Below are 14,398 nucleotides of genomic sequence, written 5' to 3'. Positions count from 1 at the left end.
AGGGAGGTGGATCACCTGAGGTCAGGAGTTTGAGACCAGCCTGGCCAACATGGCGAAACCCTGTCTCTACTAAAAATATAAAATTAGCTTGTCTTGGTGGCACGTGCCTATAATCCCAGCTACTTGGGAGGCTGAGGCAGGAGAATCACTTGAACCCAGGAGGTGGAGGTTGCGGTGAGCCGAGATCGCATCATTGCACTCCAGCCAGGGCAAAAAGAGTGAAACTCTGTCTCAAAAAAATAAAAATAAAAACAAATAAATTATTAGAAAAATGACCACAGTTTGGATGTTGGTCAGGCTGGTCTCGAGCTCCTGACCTCAAGTGATCCACCCGCCTTGGCCTCCCAAAGTGCTGGGATTACAGACATAAGCCACCATGCCTGCCCTCATTCTTGAGATATATTTCTGGGCACACAATTATAGGTTTACTTTTATTTTTCCTCAGCTCTTTGGAGATAATATTCCACTGGATACTGGCTTCCACTGTTGTTTGGAGAAATATGCTGTTGATCTTATTATTGTTCTTTTGTAGGTATTTGTCTTCTCTGACTGCTTTGTCTTGGTACCCTTCAGTTTCACTATAATGTGTCTAGGTAAGATTTTTGTTTTTTCTGCATGGTATATATTGTCCTTTCTGTGTCTGTGGATGCATGGATGCAGTTCAGAAAATTCTCAGCCATTCTCTTCAAATAGTGCTTCTCCTTTTTTTGTCTCTATTTCCTCCTTTCAGAATTCCAAAGAGACCTGTGATGGGTTTTCTCTTTTTACCCTCTTGCTTTTCCTCTCTTTCATTTTCTACATCTTTGTCACTCTGTGGTGCTCTAGCTAACTTTTTTTTTTTTTTTGAAATGGAGTCTCGCTCTGTCGCCCAGGCTGGAGTGCAGTGGTGCGATCTTGGCTCACTGCAAGTTCCGCCTGCCGGTTCACGCCATTCTTTTTTTTTTTTTTTTTTTTTTTTTGAGACGGAGTCTCGCTCTGTCGCCCAGGCTGGAGTGCAGTGGCCGGATCTCAGCTCACTGCAAGCTCCGCCTCCCGGGTTTACGCCATTCTCCTGCCTCAGCCTCCCGAGTAGCTGGGACTACAGGCGCCCGCCACCTCGCCCAGCTAATTTTTTGTATTTTCAGTAGAGATGGGGTTTCACCGTGTTAGCCAGAATAGTCTCAATCTCCCGACCTTGTGATCCGCCCACCTTGGCCTCCCAAAGTGCTGGGATTACAGGCGTGAGCCACTGCGCCCGGCCTCTAGCTAACTTTTTTCAGCTCTTTCAGTTCTTCGACTCTCTCCTTCGCTGTATATAATCTGATGTTTAACCCATTCACAGAGTTTTAAATTTCAGCAATTAAATTCCTTCAAGTTCTATTATCCAGTTCTTTTTAAAATTCATCTGGTCATTTTTGACACCTCTTATTGCTTGCTCATTCTTGTGAGTCTACCTTTTATTTCTATGTATATAAAATGTACTTTAATGTGTGTATTCCACTAGTGTATATATTCCATCCACCAGATGTTATAGTCAACATCTGATAATTTCAATATCTTATGTCCTTGAACGTCTAAATTTTGCTGGTCTCTAACTGAAGTGGTGACAAGCGAACTTGCCTCTAGGGGAGGTCCTTCTATTGAATTTTCTTGCTGCTCACTGCTCTAGCTCTACCTCCAACTCATCAGCTTTTGGGGGTGGGACAGGTGGTGCTGAAGGAGTTACTATGTTCAAAGATTTCTCTGGCCAGGAGCAGTGGCTCACTGGCTCACGTCTGTAATCCCAGTACTTTGGGAGGCCAAGGCAGGGGGATCACTTGAGGTCAGGAGTTCGAGACCTGCCTGGCCAACAGGGTGAAACCCTATCTCTACTAAAAATACAAAAATTAGCCAGGCATGGTGGTGGGTGCCTGTAATCCCAGCTACTAGGGAGGCTGAGGCACGAGAATCACTTGAACCCAGGAGGTGGAGGTTGCAGTGAGCTGAGATCACACCAGTGCACTCCAGCATGGGTGACAGAGTGAGACTCTGTCTCAATAAATAAATAAAAATAAAGATTTCTCTTACTTCCCATGAGACCAGAATTTCATGAAAAAGACAATTTTTCTCAGGAATCCAGTTTTGGAAGCCAGGCATGGTGGCTCACACCTGTCACCCAGCACTTTGGCAGGCTGAGGTGGGAGGATCACTTGGGTCCGGGAATTTGAGATCAGCCTGGGCAATATAGTGAGACCCCACCTCTACAAAACATTTTAAAAATTTGCCAGGCATAATGATGCATGCCTGTAGACCAAGCTACTCAGGAGGCTGAGGTGGGAGGTTTACTGGAGCCCAGGACATTGAATCTGTGGTGAGGTATGATGGCACCACTGCACTCCAGCCTGGGTGACAGAGTGAGACCCTGTCTCAAAAAAAAAGAAAAAAAAAAAAATTCCAGTTTTGTAGCTGGAGGGCTTTTTAGAACACCGAATCCACCCTAGTACTAAAAGCTGACACTAATTTTTTGACCCTGGGTCTCAGGTTACAGTATCAAAGGAATGGTAGGAGCAGGGGAAAATGGTTATAACCTGTTTCTCAGGGATCTTGGGAAAGAAAGTCATCATAATTTAGCCAAGGGTTGGGAGAAGTCATCTTACACATTTTAAGGTAAGACAAAACCAGTGCAAACAAAACCATACTGGCTCACAAAAGCCAATGATGTGTACATCTTTCCAACTCTGTATTGAGTGACAACATGCCAGTATCTTGAAATTGGCCAATGCTATAAATTAGGGAATTTGTTTTTGAGACCTGGTTGTTATTTATCAGCATACCACTGGGCAAAACTCTCCATAGTACAGCCTCATCCATCAATAACCCACTCACACTAACAGTCTAGTGTGAACTCTCAGTTCCATTTGCAGTGGACAGTGACTTGTCCCTGATAAATGGCTTACTCTGGCCTTACTCCCCTGATAGGGTATCAGTGAACCTGGGAGGTGTTCCTCCTCTCCTCTGGCTCCCTCCCCACCCCTCTTCAGATACCTCTCCCACCCCAACACCAGACCTTTTTCCCTCACTCACTCAAGGCCATGACTGATCCCATTGACTTTGCCAGAGTGGATATCTCATATGAACAGTCTTTTCAGAACATCTATTTCACTTGCTTTACACTTAATCACATCCTGTCTTGTGATACCTCTTCCATTATTGCTCTGAGTTTCTAGTTGTTTATTGTTAACAATTAGAATAAATGTAACTAATAGACATGGGTTTTTATCACATATGAGAATGGTGGGTAGCAACCGCTCTTTCAGACAAAGCTTGAGTCTAGATGTCTGTGCCCCGGGTTTAAGTTGGCTTGGCCACCAACTTGTGACCTTGGGTGTGTCATTCTGAGTATGGCTCCTTAACATCACTGTGTCCCCCATACATCACCTAATATCTGTCATACAGTAGGTGACAAATAACTTGAGTTGACCTTAACTAAAATCCCCCAGCCTGCCATCTCCACATTTGTTAAACTGGACCAGAGAATCCAAAAAGATCCTTCTGGCACTCCTATTTGGTGGTTTGATGACTTGTCTCTACAACTGAATTGTAAGCTCTTTGAGGGCAGGGTTTCCTTAGACAACCTGGCATAATGGGAAGAGCACAGGCTTTGCTGTTGGCTGTATCTGTATTTGAATCTCAGCTCCACTGCCTACTGGTTGTGTTGCCTTGAACAAGTCACTTGTTGGAGAAAATAATTAACTCTGCTTCATGAAGCCATTTGAAGATAATTAAGAGAATGTTTGTAGAGCATGCGACATAGTGCCTGGTATACAGCAAGGGCTTCCTGCCCTGGGATCTGTGGGGTCTCTGAACAGCATTCTACAGTGGCTGCAGAGCCTGAAAATCCATCAGGTTGGTCTGACACGTTCTTTCTTTTTGACTTGACCGTGGTCAGAAGTTTTAGCACCCAGATTTTGAGGACATCATGCATGCCCTCCCTATCTCCAAGACTACTCCAACTCCCAAAGCAGATACACAGATGGTGGTTCTCAGGGCTCATTCCTTCCCCCTGTACAAGCTGTTTCTTCATGACCCCAACTTCCTCCCCAAGCCCTGTAAGGAGGCTTCTGGGGTACAGAACGGGCAGGGGCCTGGGCCAAGGGTGAGAGAAACAGAGGGAAGAGAAAGCAGCCAGGGCCCCACTGGAGCTGGGCACCCCCATGCATGAATAAAGCCAGGCATAGAGGAGAGGCGAGTGGGTGGATGTGGAATTTGGCAGATGATTTCCCTTTTCCTTTTCAGGAAATCAAAAGCTAGTTCAGAGAAGGTTGAGTTTATGGGAATTCAAGAGGGCGAGGTAATTTTAAATCTTCACAAGAATAAACTCATCTAAGAGCAGGAAGTGGGGCCAGGGCTGCGAGGGTTTAACCGTATAGGCTGTACCCCACTGAGAGCCACTGGGCCCCATTCAGCCCTTGCCCCACTGAGCACTCAGAGGCTACACCTGGGCCCTCACCCCCAGGCCCAACAAGACATTTCCTTCTCCACCCATTAGGTTTCTAGGGATGTCCCAACGCATCATCTCTTTGCCCAGAGGCCATAGCCCCAAACACAGGTTTCTTCCCAGGATCTCCACCTTTGATGCCAGATTCTTAGCTGAGAGAGAAACAGGCCTAAAACTCACCGACAAATTCCGGCGTCCCAAAAATGTTCTTAAATTCAACCCCATCTTCTATTTCGTGAGCCAGACCAAAGTCAATCAGCTTGATGTGTGGAATAGGAATATTCTTGTCTAACAACATAATGTTTTCTGGCTGGACAACAAAAAGGAGAAAAAAAAAAAGGAAAGAAGGAAGAAAAGAAAAAAAAAAGACGATAATTAAAGGCTGGTTGGTTTGTGTTTTGGCTTTGGGGTTTGGGGTGGGAAACTGAAACAGCATAAACTCTTCCTTGTTTTTGTGTCCTCAGTCTTCTCTGTGAACTCAAAGACAGGCAAAGCATTGAGGGCAAGGCCTGGGTTTTACTAAACCTTCTGCTCACAGCAGAACTGAAGACTCCAGCCTTCATCTCCGTTCTGTCTCTGAGTGGCAGATCCCTTTAATGCAGTGCCTCTGTTTTCCCATCTGTCAAATGGGGTCTGAGATACTTGCAGCGGGCAGCGTTTCCTGTAAACAAACCCAGCACTGCTGTGTGAGTGTGAAAGGGAGGGGGACATCCCAGCTTAGCCTCTGTTTATACTTGGTTTACTGACTTGGTCTTCCTGACCGCCTCTTTCCCCTGGCCAGCCAGCTTCCTGTTGACAACATTCCCCTCCTCTAGACTAACTGTGTAGCCCACATTTCTCTCTGTGTTTAACTAATTTTGGTCCTCAGCAGGACACAGGAAAAAATGCACCTCATTTCCAGGGAAAATACCAGCCGCTCAGGCTATTTCCAGCCCAGCAAGCAGCTGCCAGGTCTGACACAACAATGCAGGTGGGTGCGGGGTAGGGGACAGCCCCTCACACACCCATGGGCCTGGCCCTCGCACATCCCAAACTCCCAGTGAGGCTGCAATGGAATCCTGAGCTCTCCCTTCTCACTCCCACCCAACCACTCAGACTACAGTCCCCTCTGCTTCACCCACTTTCTCCCACCACACAACTTTCCTTCACTCCACTCTAAAGGAAATGTCCCGAAAACACACATCCAACCAAAATCTATATACAAATGTTCACAGCAGCATATTCCCAATAGCCCTGAAGGGGAAACAGTGAATGAATGGATAAACAAGATGTGAACACCCATAGCACATCTAGTATCCACATGTGAATGTTATTGGGCCATAAAAAGGAATGAAGTCAAAAAAATAAAAAGGAATGAAATACTGCTGGGCACGGTGGCTCACGCCCGTAATCCTAGAACTTTGGGAGGTCGAGGCGGGTGGATTACTTGAGGTCAGGAGTTCGAGACCAGCCGGGCCAACATGGCAAAACCCCTGTCTCTTCAAAAAATACAAAAGCTGGGTGTGGTGATGCACTCCTGTAGTCCCAGCTACTCAGGAGGCTGAGGCAGGAGAATCGCTTAACCCAGGAGGTGGAGGTTGCAGTGAGCCAAGATCATGCCACTGCACTCCAGCCTGGGCAACAGAGTGAGTCTCCATCTCAATAAATAAATTAATTAATTAATTAATTAATTAAAATATAAAGAGGAATGAAGTATTGATACCTGCTACAGCAGCAATGAACCTTGAAAACATTATGCTAAGGGAAACAACCAGTCACAAAAGACAAAATATATTCCATTGATACAAAATACCCAGAGTAGGCAAATTCACAGAGACAGAAAATAGATTAGTAGTCGCCTAGGACTGGGGGAATGGAGAGATGGGGAGTACAAGGTTTCTTTTCTATTTTCTATAAATGATGGTGGTGTTGGTTATTTAACTTCGTAAACGGTACACATTAAGTGAATAAATTGTATAGTATGTGAATTATATCACCATAAAGCTATTAAATAAAAAAAATGTTTAAGAAAATCGAACATCCTTGTTTCTTAAAGCACTGAAGGGCTTCCATACCTTGCACCTTTGGCATGCCATCTGCTCTGCCTGGAAAGCCTTCTGTTCAGTCTCTGCCCATTGAAATCCTAGCTGGGCTTCAAAGTCTAACTCAATCCACCGTGTTCTTGCAGACTTTCCTCAGCAACCCTAAGCACCCTCCACCACCCCCAGGAGTGAGCCCCACCCTCCTCCAGGCCCCACCAAGCTTATTTGAACCTTTCTGTGATGAATATTTGGCATGCTTTCTCTTGTCTAGCGGTCCTTTGCTGTTTTTATCATAGCTCCCCTATCAGAGCTGTCTTCAGCTGGAAGGAGGATTCATATCTTTGCATGTTTGCATCTTTGCCCCTGCAGTGCACAGCATAGCAGCTGGCGTGCTGAGGGTGACTCTAACTGTTAGCTGGACTGACACTGAATCTGGACGGATGCCTTCCCCCATGTGCCCCTGGCTGCCTATGGTCTCTGTGACCTTCCAGCTGGAAACTTCCACTCAAGGGAGCTGGCCGAGGCCTTCCCCAACTTTTTTTCCTTTTTTAAAAAAATAAATAACACATTTCCTTTTGCAGTTTTTGCTTTTTTATTCTTCTTCCCCTCTGGAGATTACTCTCAACATGGTTTTGAAAATGTGTCCAAGTCTTTCCCCAAGGCACTGCAAATTTCCCCAAGGCCATACAGAAAGGAGCATGAGGGTAGGCGAGGGCAGCTTATGACCTGGAGAGGATCCAGGAAAGTGGTCCCACTCCAGCACCCCTGACCATCCCACTGGGGGCTGCCCATGGACCCCAAGTGTCCTGGCACCTCATGCAGTCCGCTGCAACCTCCCGACTGCCAACTATCTCCCAGGTAGACAGTTTCACCCTCTTAGGAACTTCTCCTCTCCTCCAGGGAAAAGACCCTGAGACATCTCTCCGGTACTGAAAGGCCATGACCCCACCCCTCCCAACCACCATAGCTGAGGGCCTAGGATCCCGCCACACACCACACGCCGACTGGGGGTGGGAGCCACGGTGGGCAGAGGTGGAAACACTACATGTAGTGATCCCCAGGACTATGGAGCAGCAGGGATGAGGTGGTGGAGGGGAAGAATCGAGGCTGAAATCTCCAAGGCAATGCTGCCTAAGAGATGGGAAGTCTCCTTCTTCACATCCACTCACCTCTGTGGCACCCAGTCCAGGAGAGATGGTTTCCCCACTGGCCTATAAGAACCTCAGGGCAGGCCGGGCACAGTGGCTCACGCGTGTAATCCCAGCACTTTGGGAGGCCGAGGCTGGGGGGATCACCTGAGGTCAGGAGTTTGAGACCAACCTGGCCAATATGGTGAAACCCCATCTCTACTAAAAATATAAAAATTAGCTGGGAGTGGTGGCATGCGCCTGTAATTCCAGCTACTCGGGTGGCTGAGATAGAAGAATCACTTGAACCCAGAAGGCGGAGGCTGCAGTGAGCCGAGAACACACCACTACTCTCCAGCCTGGGCAACAAAGTGAGACTCCATTTCAAAACAACAACAACAACAAAAAAAGAACCTCAGGGCAAGACCATGTTTCCCACCCCCCCCTCTCGCCGAGTCCCATCTGTCCTCAGCCCCACCCTAAGAACCTAACACACAGCAGGTGACTTCTCTCCTGCTTGGAACGCTCTCCCTGCACTACCCCAACCCCAAACCTGGTTAGTTCCTGTTCACATTTCAGCAAAGGTGGTACCTCCTCCAGAAGGCCTTCCCTGCTCTCTCCCTGCCTCAGTTCCCAAAGTACCCTGTAATACCCGAATGCAGTGCTTCTTACTCTGATGAGCTTGTCTGCTTGTCTCCGTCTACTGGGTTGCCCAAGGGTTTTGTTCCTGTCATCTCCCCAGAGGTTGGGATAGAGCCTGATATCCAGCAGGCGCTCAATATATGTGCCCTAAGTGAAGACAGGTGCCGCTGATTAAGCCCCTGCAATATACAGGACCCAGTGCTAAGCAAACATTGGACATACTTTATACTTCATTGAACTCTCAACTACCTCACATGGTGGGTGTTATCATTCCTCTTTTGAAAAAAAAAGAAAGAAACCAAGACTGGCCAGGTGTGGTGGCTCACGCCTGTAATCCCAAAACTTTGGGAGGCAGAGACAGGAGGATTGCTTAAGCCCAGGAGTTCAAGACCAGCCAAGGCAACATGGCAAAACCCTGTCTCTACAAAAAAAAAATTTAAAAATTAGCCCAGCATGGTGGCACACACTTTTAGTCCCAGCTACTCAGGATGCTGAAGTGGGAGGATCACCTGAGCCCAGGAGGTTGAGGCTGCAATAAGCTATGATTGTGCCACTATACTCCAGACCTGGCAACAAAGTGAGACCCTGTCAAAAAGAAAAAAAGAAAAGAAAAGAAAAGAAACCAAGACTATAACATTAGCTTGTATTATCCCTCATTAGGAATTTTAACCTTTATCTCTCCGGCCCCAAAGCCTGTGCTCCTAACCACTAAACTAAATGATTCCCCTTCCTTGCTTCTCAGGGGTTTTATTAATCTAGCCCGGGGGGGCGGGTGCAGTGGCTCATGCCTATAATCCCAGCACTTTGGGAGGCTGAAGTAGGTGGATCACTTGAGGTCAGGAGTTCAAGACTAGCCCAACATGGTGAAACCCCGACTCTACTAAAAAAAATACAAAAATTAGTTGGGCGTGGTGGCACACACCTGTAGTCACCACTATTCAGGAAGCTGAGGCCAGAGAATTGCTTGAACCCGGGAAGCAGAGGCTGCAGTGAGCTGAGATCATACCACTGTAATCCAGTCTGGGCAACAGAGAGGGACTCTGTCTCAAAAAAAAAAAAAAAAAATCTATCCCAGACAGAAGCAGCAATGCCACTCTGGCCTGGCAACCTGGGGCAACCTCGTGCCTGGCTCAGACACAGCTGTTTTCCTCCTCTGGCACCTGTGTCCCACCCCAGGTTGCCTTTTCTTCTGGTGATGCTTCCATGCAAGTGAGTAGCCCCAGACCCCATCCCTGGCCTCAGGAGCTCCTGAGCAGGAGGTCCTCAAGTCAGATGAGAAAACAGAGGTCCTGGCAGGGGGAACACCCAAGCTGGGTCTGGATAAAGGATGTAGCCTGGGGGTTTCAGGCTGGAAGGTGGCCATGGGGCAGCAGGAATGCTCTGTTGGGTGGTCAGGACCCGGGTTCTTGTCCCCACCTTCACCACTCATTGGGCCATTTGGACCAGACATACCCACAGACTCAGACCTACCCTGATTGGGAGTAAAGAGAGGCCATGGCTCCCTGCCATCCAGCGATGTTTCTGCTTCCGTCCTAGGCCACCACGGTGCCTATAGGCTGGCCAGGGGATTTGGGCCCCCAAACCTGAAGCTCCACCTGCTTTCAGACAGGCTTCCTTCTTGCTGTCCCAAGCTCTACTACTGGCCTGATGACAGCCAGGACAGAGGGCAGGGACTAACATTTACAGCATGTTTACTAAGCCAGATTAGATGCTAGTGCTCTGTGTGACCCTTGCAGCCATCCTGAGTGACAGGTACTGTTACCGACTCCATTTCACAGATAAGCAAACGGGGCTCACACAGGGCTAAATGATTTGCCCAAGGTGCGACAGTTTGTAATGTCACAGTCAGTGGGGAGCAGTGGGGTGGGGGCTTCCCTGGCAGTCCAATCCCTTTCTCCCCAACACATCACTGAGTCTGGCTAAATATCTTCAGTGTTCCCACTGGCCACCGGAGAAAGTCCAAACACCCTGCCTGACATTTGAGGTAGTCAAGGCACTGACTGCCCCATGCTCTCTTTCCAGCCTCACCACCCATCCCTTGCCTGTACCTGCTCTATATCCCCGCAGGGTGGGCACTACCACTCCAGAACGACATCTCAGCTCCATCCTTGCTCTGGCTTGGAATGGCTGTCCTACTCCTCTTCATTTTCAGAGCCTCCTCCCCCTCAACCCTGCCTCCTCTTACTCCCTTACTTAAAAGAGAAAGAATCTTTTTTTAAAAAAAAGAGATGAGATGTTGCCCAGACTGGATTTAAACTCATGAGCTCAAGTGATCCTCCCCGCTCAGCCTCCTGAGTAGTTGGGATTACAGACATCAGCCACCCTAACACCCAGCTAACTCCCTTACTTCTCACTGAGCTTCCCCCGACCCTGTGCTCTAACCCCTCAGTGTTAATGACCCTGGCCTGCTGGCAATCCTAAGCTGTAGGCTGTGTCTCACAGGTGATGCCACTTTCCTAGGTGGCAGCCTTTTCTCTGGGAAAATTCAAATTGGTTTTAGGGTTCCTGGCATCCCCTGCGGCGTCTTGCATCCTGCATGTTCCATTAATATTTGGGGAAATGAATTGAAAGAATCCAGGCTCAGAGGCTCCTCTTTTTCTGCCCCATGGAGGCCCCGCACCACCACTAGGGGCTCCAGAGTGCACTCCTCCCATAGGACTGTGATGGGGATTGAGCAGGAGGGAACGGGACTAAGGGAGGGTCCAAAAGGAAGCTAAGGGTCAGCAAAGTGGCAGTTCCCCAGGGATTTGGTCTAAGCTTCTCTGCTTCCTCCCTCCCCAAACAGAGCAGCGTGATGAAAAAGAGGCCAGGCCTGAGGATTGGAAAACTGCAGATCCAGCTCCACCACCCAAGGCCGTGTGAGCTTAAGCAGGCCACGTCCTTTCTCTGGGCCTCAGTCCCCCAACTCTGAGTCAGGCAGTGGATGGTATCCAAAGCCCCTTCAAGCTCTAGGCTCTGCAGTTTCGAGATGGCACAACCTCCCAAGCTGGCTGGGAAAATTCCTACTGCTTTGGGTTCTAAGGCAGGACTTGTAAAGGCCCAGGTCTCCTGGCCCCAGGTCAGGAAGGAAGAACAGGCTGCTGCAACCACACACTGCTGGGTCCAAGCCACAGTGCCCTCTGGGGCAGTCTGATCCTATCCATACTCCTCACTCCTGTCATTCTCCTCCAGCTTTATTTACTTCAACCAAATACTTCACCCACACACCTGACATCACCTCCAAAGCACGGCTGGAAGGAGGGGTCACATTCCCACAGATGCCGCCACTGCCCAGCCCAGGGCCTGCCTGCCACCAGGAGGCAGAAATACCCTTGTCAAAACAAACCCACCCAGCTCCTCCCACCAGGGAGGCACCCATGGGAGAGGCCAATGTGCTCCTTTGTGCCCTGGGGGATCTGGCCAGAGGTGCCTGCTGTGGTGCTGATGAGAAGGTGGTCATCCGGTGGGGCACCCATGGCCTGTGGGCCCAGCACAACATGTCCTGAAGTCTGAGCAGGATGAAGACACCCTTGGGGGGCTATGTAGTAAAGTACAAAAGACAAAGGCAAGTCTGGGTTCAAATCCCAGCTCTGCTATTCACAATATGAAAATTGGACAAAGACACTGGAGCTCTTAGAGGCTCAGTTTCCCATCTACAAAATGGGGGCAATACCTACTAAGCCATGGGTTGCTCTGGGATTGAGAGAGATGGTTTATGTAAGGAGCCGCACCCTGTGAGATTTCAGAGAACAGCGGCTATGTTTGCCCATTCTTTTCTGGGATGCAGCATGAACTGGGAGCTCAGACCAAATCACCGTTGAATGGTGAATTACCTGCACTCAGCTGAAGAGCCATACCCTTTCACACACCCACCTCCTCCTCCCCACTCAGCTTGTTTCCCTCCTCCCACCCCATTTCACCCCCAGACTCGCATTTTTGGGGCCGCAAGGGACCTCAGAGATCATTTAGTCCCTTCATGTCACAGCAGCCCAGAGACATCAAGAAACTACCAAGGTCACTGAGCAAGAACCCCCAGCCGGGCGCCCTCTCCAGATGCCCGTGTGGCCTGCTTGCTGCTGAGTGAGGCTGCTCTGCTCAGCAAAGCAGAGGCCCAGCCAGGGCTGTGCTGTGGGGACAAGGAAGCTACCTACCAGTCTTCACCGGCCATGTCAAGCACAGCCCCAGATTATTCAGGCAGTGCTGGGCAACCTGAGAAAGGAAGGCCGCTCCATGTCAGGCCTCTGTGGACAGGTTTCCAGGGTGCTCAGCTCCCTCTCCTCACACACTGTCGATGGGACCACAGGCAGCACCTCCCCACAAGTCTCCAGTGTGGCCCATGTCCAATGCCTGCCTCTGTGTGGCATTCAAGACCCTGCTGCCCCACCTCCTACTGCCTGCCGCTTTCCCTCCGCTACATCCCTACCACCTCTTCATTACCCCATCCCACCCTGCAGTTCACTCCGCTGGAACAGCCTTCCTGACAAGCTTTCTCCCCCTCCCCACCCAGTTCCCACACACACTGGAACTTCTTCTATGACCTCCCTCCCCTCCAACACAGAGCTAGTTGTTCCCAGCTTGCACACGCTTCTAGCAGAGAGCCAGCTGCACTACAATTCCTTCCTTACATGTCCTATCCCCACTGTATTAAAGCCCCATGAGAGAAGACAAGAGCCTTGCCTTTCATTTCCATCCCCAGCACCCCAGGGTGGCTGGCATTACAGCAGGGCCCAGTTATTGTTTACTGGACAAATAAAGAAATGGGCCAATGCAGTCACATATGCATCTCTTGCACATCCGGCTTTTGAAGAATATAGATAATGGCTAAGTGCGCATGCCTTGCAATCTGGGTTCGGATCCCAGCTCTGCCATTTACCAGCAGCCTGACACTGGGCAAGTTATTGAACCTCTCTCAGCATAGGTTTCTCACCTATAAATTAGGAATAACAATCATAAAACCTACCTCAAGAAGGTTACTAGGAGGATCAAACAAGGCATATAAAGAGGCCTATAGGTGTTATCTTAATTTCTGTGACTATTTCCTTGATGATGTCTCTCCCTCCCAGAATAAGAATCTTTATCATCTGCCTTTTGAACTCCTAACCACATTTCCAGGCCCTGCCCAAATCTTCTGTCCTCCAGAAGCATCATCTGGATATGCAGCCCAGCTCTTCTTCCTTCTCCCATCTCCATTCATGCAACAAGTTTGACCCATAGCACCAACCAATGCCAAGAGTTCTGTGAGTTAGTCTTGCCTTCCCCACTTGTATTTGTTCATTCTCGAATTGCTGTAATGAAATACCTGATGGGCGCGGTGGCTCATGCCTGTAATCCCAGCACTTTGGGAGGCAGAGGTGGGCAAATTACCTGAGGTCAGGAGTTCAAGACTAGCCTGGCCAACATAGCAAAACCCCATCTCTAAAAAAAAATGCAAAAATATTAGCTGGGTGTGATGGCACACACCTGTAATCCCAGCTACTTCTGAGGCTGAGGTAGGAGAATCACTTGAATCTGGGAGGCGGAGGTTGCAGTGAGCGGAGATCGCACCACTGCACTCCAGCCTGCATGATGGAGTGAGACTCCATCTCAAAAAAAAAAAATAAAAAGATTTAACTGTCTCATGGTTCCATAGGCTGTACAGGAAGTATAGCAGCTTTTGCTTCTGGAGAGGCCTCAAGAAACTTACAATCATGGCAGAAGACGAAGGGAAAGCAGGCACATCTTACCTGGCCAGAGAAGGAGCAAGAGAGAGAGAGAGGGGAGGTGCCTCACACTTTTAAACAACCTGATTTTGTGAGAACTCACTATCATGAGAATAGCACCAAGGCACTAAGGGGGAAATCCGCCCCCATGATCCAGTCACCTCCCAACAGGCCCCATCTCCAACACTGAGGATCACAATTCAACATGAGATTTGGGTGGGGACACAGATCCAAACCATATCACTGCCAGACTGCACACTTGCTGAAGGCAGGGCCTGCTTCTTACACTCCTCCTGCGTCCCTCCAGACACCCAGCCTAGAGGTCCGTGTAGAACAAAACTTGTAGCACTTCACATTTGCTCCTCACCCTGTGAAGCAAGTGCTGCCATGACCCCAGTTTTACAGATGAAAAAACCAAGGCACAAGAGATCATTTGCCTACATTGCCTCAGCTAATAGGTAGTGGAGCTGAGAT

The 14,398-nt window shown here is 48.9% G+C and overlaps 1 protein-coding gene across 8 annotated transcripts in view; it reads right to left on the bottom strand.

Moving 5' to 3' along the window:
• Nucleotides 1–14,398, bottom strand: part of DAPK2 (death associated protein kinase 2) — a 143,249-nt gene that overhangs the window by 28,920 nt on the left and 99,931 nt on the right. For all 8 annotated transcript variants that reach the window (XM_033189821.1, XM_033189819.1, XM_033189814.1 and 5 more), the window contains one exon: nt 4,637–4,766. In XM_033189821.1, coding sequence (XP_033045712.1) covers nt 4,637–4,766 — 130 coding nt within the window. The remainder of the gene's footprint in view (nt 1–4,636; nt 4,767–14,398) is intronic.

Source organism: Trachypithecus francoisi, unplaced genomic scaffold, assembly GCF_009764315.1.
Source record: "Trachypithecus francoisi isolate TF-2019V2 unplaced genomic scaffold, Tfra_2.0 Lachesis_group3, whole genome shotgun sequence".
Taxonomy (NCBI): Eukaryota; Metazoa; Chordata; class Mammalia; order Primates; family Cercopithecidae; genus Trachypithecus; species Trachypithecus francoisi.
Note: the sequence above shows the minus strand (reverse complement) of the source record. Positions and strands in the feature narration are given on the sequence as shown.